At 50.0% G+C, this 16,516-nt stretch overlaps 1 protein-coding gene across 1 annotated transcript in view; it reads right to left on the bottom strand.

Moving 5' to 3' along the window:
• The window catches only part of LOC115096037 (phosphatidylinositide phosphatase SAC2-like), a 127,514-nt gene that overhangs the window by 39,351 nt on the left and 71,647 nt on the right, over positions 1-16,516 (bottom strand). The window contains exons 12-13 of the mRNA XM_029610524.1: positions 9,266-9,337; positions 8,651-8,724 (exon numbers count right to left, since the gene is read on the bottom strand). Coding sequence (XP_029466384.1) covers positions 8,651-8,724; positions 9,266-9,337 — 146 coding nt within the window. The remainder of the gene's footprint in view (positions 1-8,650; positions 8,725-9,265; positions 9,338-16,516) is intronic.

Here is a 16,516-nt window from a genome sequence, read left to right as displayed (position 1 = left end):
ATTAAGTTCACTTAGAGAATAGCCACTGCCATTAGCAATGGTTTACATGGAATAGACTTAGTTTTTGGGTACTTGCCAGGTTCTTATGGCCTGGTTTTGGCCTCTGTTGGAAACAGGATGCTGGGCTTGATGGACCCTTGGTCTGACCCAGTATGGCATTTTCTTATGTTCTTATGATATGAAAATATGAGGATAAATTATTTTGGCTGCTTTGTTAGTCCACTTGAACGCACAAAAATAAAGGTTAAAAAATAAAAAATGATACCTTTTTATCGAAATAACTTAATAAATTTCTTGACTAGAAGAGAATATTAGCTCTCGAAAGCTCATCAATATTATCTCCAAAAAGTAAGTCCAATAAAAAGGCATCACCTGATATTTTGTTCACCTTTATTTCTGTGAAAATCTGAAACAGAAGCAGGCATGCCAGAAGGTAGTAAATATAATGAAAGATGACAAAGATTGGAAAAGTGGTCAAAGGTGCAGAGGCACTGAGCAACTACAGGGGATGACGAACAGCTGAAATCCTGAGACACCAACAACGAGCAGAAGCACTCTCAAAGTATTCAAACCTTGAGGCGCACTGACACATTTGCTTCCTACAGGATTCTTTTTATAGTGACCTTTAAATACCACAAACAGAAATTTTCATAGGAAGCACAACTACATGAAATGTGCAGTGAAATGGAAGCTCCAGCTGCTCAGAGAACAGCCACAATGCAGCCATTTGTTTCAGGAGCTGAGTAATGTGTCAAGGCTGGAAATCCAAAAGTGTCCCAAAGGAAACAGGGGTATCAAAGTTTAATTCTGAAAAAGATTCCAGAACTCTAAGCTTGGGACAGCTCCTCAGGGCAAGCCTACAACAGATCACAAGATCCAGGCAGAGAGCAACTGCAAGCCTGAAGTAAGAAGAGCAGAAACAAACTGGTCTCCTTTCCAAGGTGACAGACGCAAGAATATCGGCTTGCACTCGGTCCAGCACACCCTGTGTAAGGGGCCACATACAACAAGCTGCACTGCTGAGGGAAAGATGCTGGCCAAATGACAGCTACTGGGGAAAAAAAATTAAAAATAGGATGCCTGGGACAGGAAAGAACAATGCACATCCAGGAGCTGTTCCATATTACTGCAGCATCCTTAGCAGTAAGGGAATGTGTTTCTGGAGATTTATTTAACAAGCTTTATACCACATAAAAGCAGTGCACAAACATCCATCCATAATCAGCAGCATAAATACAATAAAAATAAAAGAATAAAATAAACAAACATAAAACATAAAAATCTGCTGCCGGACCACAAGAAAAACCATATTTATTTATTTATTTATTTAATGTCTCTTATATACCGATGTCCGTTTGCACATCGCATCGGTTCACAGTAAAACATGAACTTTATGGGCGAAGCCCTTACAAGGAACAGATAAATACAGTTAACTTTAGGGCATAGCCCTTAACAAAAACCCAAGGAAAGAAATACATTGGAGGGGGGTATTGATTTACATACTATAACCTATATATATGTATATATATATATATATATATATATAAATAACTATAAACCAACCATATCACCAACCCAACACCAAAGTCAGACCACCTTAAGACTGAACAGCTATGACTTAACTTGTTTAAAGAACTTCAGTTCATTTAATTCTGCCTTAACTTCCAGTGGCGGACTATTCCAAACCTGGGGAGCCACAGCTGGGAAAGCCCAAACAGCATATCACTTCAGATGCACTGTTTTGAGCTGAAGTTGCCAGTAACAACCAACCCTGGGAAGACTTCACCATCCATCTGGGACTATACCAAATTAATTTTCCTATACGTTGAAAGGCAATGGTCAACTTCTTAACTTTGCCCTTTCCTCACTGGTAGCAGTGGAGCGATTGTAGCAAGGGAGAGACCCTTTCAAATCTACATTTCCTAAGGATTTGCTGCACTATTTTGCAACAACTGGAGTTTTCTGGGTAAGTTTAGCTGCTAAACCCACATACAAAACATTGCAATAATCGAAAGTAGAAATAACTAAAGCTGCTACTTCGATGCATGAGAAAGCAGAGTTGCTTACCTGTAACAGGTGTTCTCACAGGACAGTGGGATGTTAGTCCTCACATATGGGTGACATCAGGATGGAGCCCAATCACAGAACACTTTTCCAGTCAAAGTTCTAGAAACTTTGACTGGCACCTACTGGGCATGCCCAGCATGGCACTAACCCTACATCCAGCAAGGGTCCCCCCTTCAGTCTCATGTATAGCAAAAAGTACGTGCGAAAAATAAAATAAATCGCAAGCGAACCCAACTCTGCGGGGTGGCGGGTGGGTTTCGTGAGGACTACATCCTGCTGTCCTGTGAGAACACCTGTTACAGGTAAGCAACTCTGCTTTCTCACAGGACAAGCAGGATGGTAGTCCTCACAAATGGGTGAGTAGCGAGCTGAGGATGCCCGAACAATGCACCAAATGCACCCAAAGACGTGAAACAGGCACAACAGGGGTGAATTTGGGGAGGAGGGCATCCTGAAACCCCTGAACGGGTCGCTGGTAGGATATTGGTTAGTTAAGCTGAGAATAAGTTGCGTAGAACAGACTGGCAAAAACAGAATCTTGCTGGCCAGCCTTATCTAAGCAATAATGAGCTGCGAAGGTATGGAGAGAGCTCCAGGTCGCAGCCTTACAAATATCAACAAGTGGCAACCGACCGAAGGTGAGCCACGGCCCTAACAGAGTGTGCTTTCACACGGTCCTTGTAGCAGAATGTCTGCTTGCTGGTAGAAAAGGAGATACAGTCCGCCAACCAGGAGGAAAGGGGGTCTGTTTTCCCACTGGATTTCCCAATTTGATGTTATCGAAAGAAACAAATAATTGAGTGGACTTTCTGTCCAGGGAATGTAGAGCCTTTTCTCCTTGGTTTGAATGGGGCCTTGGGAAGAAAGTAGATAGATGATGGATTCATTAAGATGAAATTCCGACACTACCTTTGGTAAAAACATAGGGTGTGTACGGAGGGACCACTCTGTCATGTAGAATTTTAGAGTAAGGCGGGTAGGTGACTAATGCCTGTAATTCACTAACTCTACGAGCGGATGTTATAGCGAGAAGAAAAATTACTTTCCAGGTGAGACAGTGGAGCTCACAGGAGTGGAGAGGCTCAAACGGAGGTTTCATGAGCCGCCCTAACACCACGTTAAGGTCCCAAGCGGGAGCTGGAAGGCGCAATGGAGGTTTCAGGTGGAGCAAACCTCTCGTGAAGCGTGTGACTAAGGGCTGAGATGAAATAGAGACATCTCCTATTCCGTTGTGGAAGGCGGCTACCGCACTGACATGCACTCTTATAGAGGAAGTTTTCAGGCCTGATTCTGACAGATGCCAGAGATAGTCCAGAAATTTCACAGTGGAACAAGTGAAGGGGTCTATGGACACAGACGTGCACCAGACCGTAAACCTTTTCCACTTGGAACGATAAGAGCGTCTCTTGGAAGGCTTTCATGAAGCTACCAGGACTCGGGATACTGACTCCGAAAGGTTAAGGGGTTGAAGTATTAACCTTTCAACATCCAGGCCGTCAGTGACAAGGCCTGGAGATTGGGGGTGGCGCAAGCACCCGTTTGCTCTGAGTTATCAGAAGCGGATCCTTCCCTAGAGGGATGCGCTGGCAAACTGATAGATCCTAGAGAATTGGGAACCAGACTTGGCGTGGCCAGTGAGGGGCTATCAGAATCATTAAGCCCATGTCCCTTCTTAACTTCACGAGAGTCTTTGATATGAGTGGAAGTGGGGGGGTACGCATAGAGGAGACCGCTGGACTATGAGAGGGCGAAAGCGTCCCTCACTGTGAATGGCGGCTGCGAGTGAGCGAGCAGAAGTTCTCTACTTTGCAGTTGTGAAAGGACGCAAAGAGGTCTATGTGTGGATACCCCCCAACGTTGGAAGATTGGTGTCCACTACCGCAGGGTTGAGAGACCATTCAATGCGGATGGAAGGTCCGGCTCAACTTGTCTGCCAGAACATTGTCCACGCCCTCTAAGTAGGTCACTCTGAGGTACATCAAGTGGGGAAAGAGCCCATGCCCATATCTGTGCAGCTTCCTGACACAGAAGGTAGGAGCCCCGTTCCCCCTTGCTTGCTGATGAACCACATCGCTACCACTGGTTGTCGGTTTGAATCAGGATGGTCTTTGTTTGAGAGGCAATCCTGAAAGACTCTGAGGGCATAGCTGATCGCTCGAAGTTACAAGAAATTTATCTGATGTTTTGGCTTCCTCTGGAGACCAGGGACCCTGAGTCTGTAAGGTCATTGACATGAGCACCCAAACCTAGATTGGAGGTGTCTGTCATTAGGACAATTTGAGGCTCTGGAAACCTGAAAGGGAAGGCCTTGAAGGAGGTTGGAGAGCTGCATCCACCAGACCAGTGACAGGCGGAGCTGCTTGGTAATATGGACAATGCTGTACATTGGCTGGGAAGCCTGAGTCCACTGGGACTTTAGAGTCCACTGCATGACTCTCATGGCGAGGTGTGTCATTGGAGAGATAGGTACAGTGACGCCATGTGACCCAGCAAAATGAGAAAATGATGAGCTGTCGAATAATGCCGATTCTGAAGGCATTGTGCGAGGGATATGAGAGTACGAGCTTGGTCCTGAGGGAGGAATTCTCTTGCCTGCAAGGTATCCAGGTCAGCTCCTATGTAGGATAGGGTTTGAGATGGAACTAGGGGTAGTTGATCAGGAACCCGAGAGACAGCAACGTATGGATAGTGAGACGTAAGGAGGCTAATGCATCCGTCTGAGTCGGTGCCCTTATCAGCCAATCGTCGAGATAAGGGTAGACATGGGCGCCCTGACATCTCAGGTAGGCTGCTATGACTACAAGGCACTTGGTGAAGACTTGAGGAGCGGATGATAGGCTGAACGGCAGTACCCGGTACTGGAAATGCTGGGGGCCGACCAGGAAACGAAGGGATTTGCGGTGGGACGGATCTAGAGAGCAAAGCCAATCTCATCTTTGTAGAAGAGGCAGTAGAGAACCCAAGGTCACCATCTTGAATTCTTCCTCTGTAGATATTTGTTTAAAGCATGCAGGTCCAGTATTGGACGAATGCCGCCTGACTTTTTTGGGGATGAGGAAATACCTGGAATAGAACCCCTGCCCTTGCTGCGAGAGGGGCACAGGTTCTATTTCCCAGGATTTCAGGAGGGGTTGATACCTCCCCTCTTCCAGAAGACAGGGAGTGGTCGGATGAACCCCACGTCGGCCGAGGTGGGGAGTCTGCTGGTACCGATAGGAAGTTGAGGTCAGTACAGCAAGTACCCACTGGTCTGAAGTGATCGTGTGCCATATTTGGTAAAATGGCACAGTCGACCGCCGACTGGTACGGATGGTAGAGGAGGTTGGCTTATGCTCTCCAGCGAGGAGTCAAATCCAGCAGCTGGGCCCAGTGGAGGGGCTGGCTGGGTCTTTGAGGTCAGGCTTATCTGGGCTGACCCTTCTGGTAAGGCCTAGAAGGACGACTGAGCGGCAGGAGGATAATATCTCCATGGCTTGAAAGACGGTCGCTTAGAGTCCCTTCGGAAAGTCCTCTTAGAAGTGGACGGGAAATCAAAGGGTACTGAGGAAAGTTGGCGCAGCGTTTCATGGTGGTCCTTTAGCTGTGCCACTGTTTCCTGGATTTTGTCCCCGAAGAGATTATCTCCAGTGCAGGGTAGGTCTGCTAACCAGTCCTGCACCTCTGGTCGTAGGTCTGAAGACTTCAGCTGGGCCCACCTTCTTGCACTAATCCCCGCTGCAGACACTCTGGAGGCAGTGTCAAAAATATCATAGGCAGCGCGGACCTCATGCTTGCCAGCGTCTAGGCCTTTTTGAGCCAGAACATTAAGTGGATCCTGGAATTGTTCTGGTAAAGATTCAGAGAAATCTTGGATCTTCTTGAACAGGTCTCTGTTATACTGGGTCATGTATAACTGGTAGGAAGCAATGCGAGAAATGAGCATTGAGCCATGGAAGACACGCCTACCAAAAGCATCCAGGGACCTCTGTTCTTTCCCTGGAGGTATGGAGGAATGAGATTTGGATCGTCGTGCCTTCTTCTTAGCTGACTCCACAACCACAGAATGGTGATCCAGCTGTGTTCTTTGAAAGCCAGGGGCTGTCTGGACAAGGTAGGTGGCATCTGTCTTTCGGTTGACAGGTGGCACCGAGCCTGGGTGCTCCCAATTCCTTTTCAGGTCAATTAGAATTTCATGAATAGGAAGAGACATGATTTCCTTTGGGGCATCAAGAAACTGGGAGTACTTCCAGCACTTTTGCCTCGAGTCCTCTTCTATCTGAAGCTGAAATGGAATCATTTCATACATTTCCTTTATGAAATTAATAAAGGAGAGATCCTCTGGAGGAGAGCGTAGTCTTTCCTCTGGGGGGGGTGGGGGGGGGGGGGGGGGGGGGGGGGGGGGGGAAGAGGGCTCTGAAGGCAAATCATTGGAATCCTGGAAAGAGTCATCAGTCCAAAGGATCGTAAGGTTGATCCCCAGCTCCCATAGGATCACCAGAGGGAAGAAATGGTGTTAGTCCTGAAGGATGAGGCCTAGGCATTGATGGTACCGGAGGAGGCACCGACAGCATAGATGGAGGCACCGATGGAGGACGATGCAGTATCGATGGCAGTAAAGGTACCGATGGAACCGGCGACATTGACGGGGTGAGTCAGTGCAAGATTCCAGACTGCGGTATGGGTATCTGTGTTTTCCCTCATCTTCCAATGACAAAGGTATCGGCGTAGAAGGTGGTGGACATACTGGTACTCTCGGTTCCACCGGTGGAAGAGCACCGATCAGCACATCCAGTCTGCCTAGAAGCGGTGCAAGCACCGTAGGCATCGGGTCGATGACTGGGGCTGGCATCGGTGTCGGTGCCAATGGCGGCTGGAAGCCATGAAGTGCCTTACTGATGGCCTCTTGGATCATCCGATCCAATTCCTCGTGGAAGCCTGGGGCATGTAACCCCAGCTCCTGAGTGGGAGGCAATAGTGGCGTAGCCGGAGGGTCCACCGGTAAAAGTGGAGTTGCGGCTCCCTGCACCGATGAGGTGGGGAACGCCTCGGTGACCCCGTTCGCAGATGAGGGATTGGGGCCTTCTCTGGATGGGATTTCTTTGTCGGTGGCTCTGGTCGACGCTGATGCAGAGGGCTTGCCTGGATCAGCGGACTGAGCCTTCCGATGACGGTGCAGACACTTTTCACGATGTTCTCCTTGGTCCTTCTCCTGAGGCGATGAGGAAGACGTCGACACTTTTGGAGTAGTCTATGCCGGTCGGGGCAGCACCGGTGTCCTGCTGCTGGCGAGAGGTCGATGGCACCGGCTCAGACAAGTGGTCGATGGAGTTGGGGGTTTTGAATGAAAAAGAAACTCCATCTTCTCTAAGTGGGCCTTACGGCCCTTTGGCGTCATTTGGGCACATTTAGTGCAAGTTAGGGTGTCATGGTCGGACCCCAAGCACAATATACAAACTGTATGCGGGTCTGTGATGGACACTGTCCGAGGACAATCAGGGCACCAACGCCGTGGCTTCGACAAAAATTTAGCCGCGGTGCGGTCGATGGCCAGTAGGCCCCGAAGGGAAAACTAGACGGGAATCGACCGCAAACGAAGGTAAAGCCTTACCTTTCGACTGCGGAGTACGATATAGATAGGGGGACCCCTATGGGGTAGGGTTTTTTGAAAATTTTTAAAGAAGTTCCATGAGGAAAATTCCTGTCAGGAATCTCTAGAGAGCTCCTTAACCTGCGAGCTACTGCTGCACGGAAAAAAAGAGACTGAAGGGGGACCCCTGCTGGATGCAGGGTTAGTGCCATGCTGGGCATGCCTAGTAGGTACTAGTCAAAGTTCTAGAAACTTTGACAAAAGTGTCCCGTGATTGGGCTCCATCCTGATGTCACCCATATGTGAGGACTACCATCCTGCTTGTCCTGTGAGAATCTGTTTGATCTTTCAATTGGAGCACTGGTGGCATGAAATGACACCAGTTTACCTGAGAGGATGATGAACTCTCAGCAAATTATACCAGGGACAGTCTACCAGAGTACAACAGAATTCAGGCTGATCTGAGACAGAAACTGAGGGCAAATAGGACAAAGGAGGAAGGAGACCAAAGATCAGGTGACACAGTAGTCAGCCAGACTGGGCAGGCCAAGAGAACCTGCCAACAACGATAACATTACACTGATAGGCAGTGCTTGACGTCTTAGATACTGGAGACGCCAGAGAATGAGTTGCAGTACAAACAGCAATGCATAGTGCTCAGTAGGCACAAGACAACAAGCAGCCATAAACAAAGCAGCACAAGTTCAAAGAGGACCTGGGGCCAGGTACTATTCATATTCACAGATCCTTGGGCCTGCAGCGTGAAGGGCACAACAGGGTGGGGAAATCAGAATATCTTACTCAATTAACTTTATCAATCAGAGCAAAACAAATCTTGCAATATCAGATGCCATATCAAAATAATTTCAACACCTCTCCTATTTTTCTTTTCTGCAGCAAAGTAAGTTAACAGCATAATAATGAGAAGCCAAACTTCTGAACCTCATACCTGTTTCGGTTCTCTCCCAGTTTTCAACCCTCACCAATTTTGGTTCTTTCCTCACTTTCAACACTCACCTATTTCTATTTTCTCCAAGTCCTCCAGGCTTAGTCTTTGATATTGATTGACCTTATCGACTTCATCATCATAGCTGGACAGAGAAAAATCGAGGAGAGGAACAGTAACCAGTAATGAACAAAATGTAACAAACTTAAGAGTCTCTGAGCAAGAGGGAGTAGTTACATGCCAGTTTGACTGCAGATGGCTCCATACACGTAAGAGACACTTGTGCCTTGCTGTGCTCGACGGCATAACTCACAGGCACTGCAAGACAGTGCTTGCACAATGATATGCGATGGCTGGCTAAACAGCACCGCACAGAGCACACCAGGGTGCTCTATTCTAGTCTTGCGGCCCCAGGAGGTCACAAGATTAGCCAGCCCACGACACACAGGAAACAGCCTGAAAACTGTGCCATGACATGCCCTACCACCGCTGAGGCACTTAATGCCTATTGCTACATAGTGTTCACGTATCATAGTGCTCAGACTTTAAATGTGCAAGGCTAGGGGAGAGCCAGCAAATAGGTCCCAAGAGGACACAGGTGTGACATCTTCAAAAAAAATGAGGACCATATTCTCTCAACCAGTTTAATTAACAAGAAAAATGAATTTCTTTTCAGAATGACTTACTAGGCAATGTAATAAGCACTGTTAGAGAGCAGCAGCAGAACATCCACATCTTTGTGAGTAGCATCAATAAGACTACAAAGAAGAAAGAGAAAACGAAGTTATTTTTCCTTGAGTTACCCAAAGTACCTGCACTGAAGCATGAGGACAGCTGCAGGCACAGCAGCAGAACCACACGCCTGGGGATACTGGCAGGAAGAAAGCCAGCCACACATCAGCTGCACCCTGCAACAGCAACATCCTTTTTCCTGCTAACATACGGGCCATTGGACGCGCGTTTGGCGTTATTAGGTATTCCCGTGCGATTCAGAAAACAAAATGTGCAGCCAAGCCGCACATTTTGCTTTCAGAAATTAGCGCCTACCCAAAAGGTAGGCGCTAATTTCTTCGGGCACCGGGAAAGTGCACAGAAAAGCAGTAAAAACTGCTTTTCTGTGCACCCGCCGACTTAATATAGGAAAATTAGGTTCTTACCTTTGCTAATTTTCGTTCCTGTAGTACCAAGGATCAGTCCAGACAGCTGGGTTATGCCTCCTGTCCAGCAGATGGAGTCAGAGAGAAAACTGAAAGCACCCCCTAGATATACTGGTGTGCCACCTGCGATCCCTCAGTATATGTGATATCAAAGCAGAAATAAGTAATTGACCACTTCAGACAACTTCCTCAAAAATTTCCTGTACCCCCTTGTAATTTTGTAGGCATGTAGGTACTTAAAGACTAGATCAAACAGAAACTTCCTGGATAACATAGAAGACTAGGTAGAACTAATACAACACAAATAATGTAAAAGACAAACTGAGGAATTACAACTTACCCTTAAAAACTGGTCCGAACGTAGCGAACACAATCTGCCAAGGAAGGACCGTGGAATATGAGAAGACGAGCGGACTCCCAGAACCGTGGGCGGGCGTCTGGACTGATCCTTGGTACTACAGGAACGAAAATTAGCAAAGGTAAGAACCTAATTTTCCTTTCCCTGTACGTACCAGGATCAGTCCAGACAGCTGGGATGTACCCGAGCCGCCTGAACTGGGGTGGGACCCTGAGAGTCCCGCTCGAATCACGCTGCTCCCAAACGACTGAGCGGACGGACCACGGACATCCAACCGATAATGCCGGGAAAACGTATACCATGATTTCCAAGTGGCCGCCCTGCAGATCTCTTGACTAGAGACCAATTGATTTTTTTCCGCCCACAAAGTCGCCTGAGAACGCAAAGAATGAGCCTTAAGCCCATCTGGAACCGGTTTACCGCAACCAATATACGTGGACACGATAGCGCCCTTCAACCAGCGGGCGATAATAGACTTGGACGCCTGAAGCCCCTTCGTGGTCTGACCTACTAAAGCCGTTGATAACCTCCAGGTAACGCAGAAGGACCCGACGGACGTCCAAACGCCTCAGGTCTTTGCCTGGAGCCGACCGGAGCTCCTCTTCCGAGAAAGAGGGCAAATCAACCGTCTGGTTAACATGGAACGAAGAAACCACCTTAGGTAAGAAGGAGAGTACGGGCCGTAAGGAGACTCCCGACGTGGAAATATGCAAGAATGGTTCTCTGCAGGAAAGAGCTTGAAGCTCGGAAACACGACGGACCGAGGAGATGGCCACTAGGAAAACCGTCTCGAGAGGTAGGTCCTTCAAGGAAGCCATCCTGATAGGCTCAAAGGTACCGCACACAGGCCACGGAGTACCAAGTTCAAGTTCCAGGAAGGACAAGGAACACGCACCAGAGGTTGCAAATTCCGACCACCTCTCAAAACAAAAACCGCACAACAGCAGGGTGACTCGCAAGAGAAAACCCCTCGACCTTGCCTCTCAAGTAACCTAACGCCGCAACCTGAACTCAGAGCGAATAGTACGCCAACCCCTCCTGCAGGCCATCGTGCAGAAACGAAGGGATGTGACCCACAGACGAATGACGGGGTGCAACAGGTAGCGCAGCGCACCAAACGTGGAAATCTTCCAAAGACCTTCGCGCCTGAGGGAGAGTTGAAACAACCGCGTCTGAATAGCCTCTCTACCTCAACTGTTTCCGCTGATAAGCCAGGCCGCCAGCCAAAAGTGATCCGCCAGATCGAAAAACACCGGGCCCTGACGGAGAAGATTTGGAAGATGCCCCAGACGTAGTGGCCCGTCGACCGGCAGGTTGACGAAACCGCAAACCACGGACGGCGCGGCCATTCCAGAGGTACAAGAATCACCAGGCCTTGGTGATACTCTATGCGCCGCAACACCTTTCCGACCAGAGGCCATGGAGGAAAACACGTAAAGAAGAAACTGACGGGGCCACGGAAGCACCAACGCGTCCACTCCTTCTGACCCGTGTTCCCGCCTTCGGCTGAAGAAACGCACCGCTTTCGCATTTAGTCTGGTCGCCATCAGATCCAAGCGTGGGGTCCCCCAACGCTGGGCGATGAGGTGCATCGCCTCCGCCGACAGCTCCCATACTCCGGGATCTAGATGCCGACGACTGAGAGAATCCGCCTGCCCGTTGTCCACGCCGGCAATGTGAGTGGCCGCTATGCTCGACAAGTGCCGCCCCTGTCGATTTACGTACGCCACTGTAGTCGCATTGTCCAACAGAATCCGGACCGCTCGGTCGTGGACGATCGGGAGGAGGCGGCGTAAGGCCAGAAGCAGCGCTCTGGTCTCCAGGCGATTGATGGACCAAGTGGACTGGAGCGCTGTCCACGCGCCCTGGACTGCTCGGGACTGACAGAACCCCCCCCCCCCCCCAGGCCAATAGGCTGGCATCCGTCGTCACCACTATCCAAGACGGAGGCTCCAGGTCCGCACCCTGCAGGAGAAGACCGGGAGTTAGCCACCTGGAAGGACTGGAGTGGGCCGGGTCCAGCAAGGGCAGTTCCAGGCCGTAAACCTCGGACCTGGGATCCCAACGAGAAAGCAACGCGGTTTGTAACGGCCGCATTTGCGCAAAAGCCCACTGCACTAACTCCGCAGTAGACTCCAAAGGACCAATGATCTTTAAATAATCCCAAGCCGTAGGAATGGGAAGGGCCATCAGGCGCCCCACCTGAGCCATGAGATTGAGCATGCGTTGATGTGGGAGAAACAACCTTGCCCTTTAGGGTATTGAAGCGAGCGTCCAAAAATTCCAACTGTTGGGTCGTCTCGAGTCAACTCTTCGCGAGGCTGACCACCCAACCCAACAACTGAAGTTGCCGCACCACCAAGGAACCGCCCAATTGCAAGAGTCTCGCGACTTCGTCCGGATGAAGCAATCGTCGAGATAGGGATGCACTAGAACCCCTTGCCGACTGAGAGAGGCCGCAACCACTACGAGAACCTTGGTGAATACCCGAGGAGCGGTCGTCAGCTCAAATGGAAGGGCACAAAATTGGCAATGACGACCCAACACCATGAACCACAAGTACCTCAGATGCCGCTCTCGGATACCGATGTGAAGATACGCCTCGGCCAGGTCCAAGAAGCCAACAGTCTCCCCTTTTAAACGGCCGCAATAACCGACCGTAGCGTTTCCATCCGAAAACGAGGCACACGTAAGGCCTTGATCACCCCCTTTGAGATCCAAGATCGGTCTGAAGGTGCCCTCCTTCTGGGGAACCAGAAAGTATATGGAATACCGACCTGTCTTGATGCCGTCCGGTGGGACCGGGACCACTGAAGTACAGCTTGCTGCTTCTCCGGGGGACCGCACAGCGATGTTATGAAGAGATCCCAGAGTGAACGTGCAAAATCCAACTCGTAACCGCGCCGAGTCACGTCTAGCACTCATAGATCCGAAGTTATTTTGACCCACTCCTCCCAAAGACGGGACAGCCGATCTCCGGTTAAAGGAACGGAGGAGCGGGACTGCGCGTCTTCATTGAGCGGGCTTGCCGGCAGAAATCCTTGCGAGGCACCTCCCTGCGGAGGCCGCCTACCATGAAAGGAAGAAGACCAGGACTGGGACCTCGTGGGTTGCTGCATCTGGGGAAAGAAATCACCCATACCCGTAAGGAAACGCCGTTGACCCAGAAACCGAGCCCTGGTATTCCCAGAGAGCCGAAACTGATGGGGCTTGTCCTCGGGCAATTTGTACACCTAGTTATCTCCCAGGTCCTTAATAATCTGATCTAGTTCCTCACCGAATAACAACTTGCCCTTAAGAGGGGAAGGAGCCTAACCTGGCCTTGGAGGAGGCGTCTGCCGACCAACGACGGAGCCACAACAACCGCCGCACTGAAACTGCAGAGGACATAATTCTCGCTGAAGTGCGCAGCAATCATATAAAACATCCGCTGCGTATGCGACCGGCGCTTCAACACAATTTTTGCCCGCTCCGCCACAGCCGGAGGGAGCTCCTGCGCGGTCAAAGGCTGTTGGACCCAGCGCAGGATGGCCCTCTGGATGAGACTGCTGCACGCGGCTGCTCGTACCCCCAAGGCCGCCACGTCAAAAATGCGTTTCAATAAGACCTCCAACCTACGGTCCTGGAGATCCTTCAAGGCTATTCCCCCCGTAACCGGAATAGCCGTATGTTTGACCACAGCCGTGATCGCTGAATCCACCGCGGGCGTCTGGAACAGATCCAAATATACAGCGGGTCACGAATACAAAAATTTTTATTTATTTTTTTTTATTGGCCCTGTTCATCCGCAGGGAAGCCTCCGGTAATTCCCATTCCCTAGAAAAAAATTGTAAAACCTTGGGATGTAAAGGGAAAATCGGGGGGGGGGCCTAAGGCTGGCCATAGCAATATCCCCCGTGGAGGTAGCAACATTGGAAGGTGGAGCAGGCAGCTCCCGCCCTTGCAGGACATGGAGGATGAGGGACTTAACTCATCCTTCCCAAATAAATGTAGCACCTGGGGGCGTCCCTTCTAAGACCTCTAGGTCGTCCGCTGCATGCAACTCTGGTGCCCCCCCCGGAGGGCCCGGAGCGGCTACTGAGTCCCCCGCACTCCCGGCTCCCCCCCTCGGGTGGGTGGCCTGCGTCTCTGTAGATCCTCGCCCCCAGCGGGGTCTCCTGCAATAAGGAAGTCCTGGGAGTCTTTGGGGGAGAGGGACCTGCTGCTTCCCCACCAGATTCTGCCTGCAGTAGAGCTTTGTGCTTTAGGAGCACACAGTCAGAAGAAAACGGCACCGACCTTTTTTTTTTTTTTTTTTTTTTTAATTCAATTTATGTGAGCCCGGGAGAAGGGGGGGCTCCGAAATACCCCAAATCGCCCTGTGGGCACGGGCTGAGGTCGGGAAGGGAAGGGGGAGGAGAGGTTTCCTCCTCCGAAGCAGAGTGATCCGCCTGCCTCGTGGCCAAGATGGCCGCCGCTCACCTCCCCGAAGGAGGAGGGGCCGGAGGATGGCTGCTCGGAGCTGTGCTAAGCCGCGGCGTCGGGGGCAGAGAAGAATCGCTGCGGGCAGCGCTCGACCCCCGGGAGGGTCCCCCGCCCCCGGGAAGACAGTGGGAGCAGAGACCCTCCCGGGAGAGTCGCGCCCCCCCACAGGCCGTGCAGGCCGAAGAACGCTGCATCGCGGCGGCAGAGGAGCTGCCAGAAAAACGCGCCAAAAAGAAGGTAAGTAAATTGTACCAGAGAACTGCGCCGGGTGACACAGCCACCCCTTCCGACGTCCGTAGAGGCACTGGCAGGCCGGGGCTAAGCAACAAACCAGCTCACTGCCTGTCACCAACAGGCCTTAAATGGCTCAAACACTTTTTTTTTTTTTTTTTTCAACTTTGCTCTCCTTCTAAACCCCCTTCAGGGCTAGGACCCTGGAAAATGGGGGGAGGGTGACCGGCCCACCGGTAAACTCTCCCCCAGCCTCATGGACACTCTAAGCCGGGGAAAATAAGAGGGCAAGCCCTCTGTGCCTGCCACGCTCTAAGCTCCTGCGCTGCCAGGGAGAGAGAGAGAGAAACAGACAGTCTAACAAGAATAACACAACAAGAGAGAGAAGAAACCACTTGATCCGGTCCTAAGTATAACTAGCGTACTATAATAATTTGTTTCCCAGTACTGACAAACTGACCAGGCCAGGACCGCAGGTTATGCCTCTCAATCTGCTGGAGTCAGAGATAATACTGAGGGATCGCAGGTGGCACACTAGTATATCTAGGGGGTGCTTTCAGTTTTCTCTCTGACTCCATCTGCTGGAGGGGAGGCATAACCCAGCTGTCTGGACTGATCCTGGTACGTACAGGGAACATGGCGATATTAAGTTGGAGGTCCCGAAATTTTCCAAAAGTAAAAAAAAAAAAAAATGTTGAAGTCGGCTCGCGGCTGTCGGGTCGAAAACCGGACGCTCAATTTTGCTGGCGTCCGGTTTCCGAACCTGTGGCTGTCAGCGGGCTCAAGAACAGACGCCGGCAAAATTGAGCGTCAGCTGTCAAACCCGCTGACAGTCGGCGCTCCTGTCAAAAAGGAGGCGCTAGGGACGCGCTAGTGTCCCTAGCGCCTCCTTTTGCCTGTTTTTACCGCCGGGCCTCATTTGAATAGAGAATCGCGCGCACAGGAGAGTGGCCTGTGCACGCGCCCGGAGAGCAGGTGTTCGCCCACTCTCCCGTGGACTTTACTGTATCGGCCCAATAGACTGCTATGTGATGCAACCAAGGAGAGCAGGCCCCTGTCTGCCAGCAGCACAGCAAAAAGGGAGAGATTTCTTACACATGGCCAAACATTTTATGGATGTTTTATTGTAGGTTTTTTTTTTTTTTTTAAATCATTTTTATTGAGACAAGGCAACAGCATAACACAGAAATAATGAACATTTAACAGCATGTACGAATCCACATTGAGAACTGAAATAAAAAAAGAAAAAATACGTTTTAAGCATACTTTACAATGCATAATTTAGCCCCTGCTGAAGCCTCAGCATTTTCCTTAACATAGAACTACCAAGCACCCCCACCCCTTTCCTCTCATCCATCCATCAGTCAACCTCATCCTAACCTCGGTCAAATCCTCAGTCATTCCTTTATCAAGACCCATGTGATGTATGACTGGAGCTCAATGTCCTCCCTTGTCTGTTATCAGCCAATTTGCTGAGTATCCCATATCCAATGACTTTTTCTGTTTTGCCTTGGGTAATGAATCATAAAAGCACTTCCATATTGCTATATATGCAGCTGGAACTGAACAGGTATGAAAATGCACAGCCTGGTGCTCCAATTGCATAGAAAATACTATTTGTTCCTTCCAATATAGAAAAGAAGGAGCGGCATCATTAATCCATTCCTTTAAGATATATTTCCATGCCATGACCAAAGCGAGAGAGATAAAAACATATTGACTCTTCG

Source organism: Rhinatrema bivittatum, chromosome 7 (genome assembly GCF_901001135.1).
Source record: "Rhinatrema bivittatum chromosome 7, aRhiBiv1.1, whole genome shotgun sequence".
In the NCBI taxonomy this organism is placed as follows: Eukaryota; Metazoa; Chordata; class Amphibia; order Gymnophiona; family Rhinatrematidae; genus Rhinatrema; species Rhinatrema bivittatum.
The sequence above is the reverse complement of the archived record's forward strand: the minus strand, read 5'-3'. Positions and strand labels throughout refer to the sequence as shown.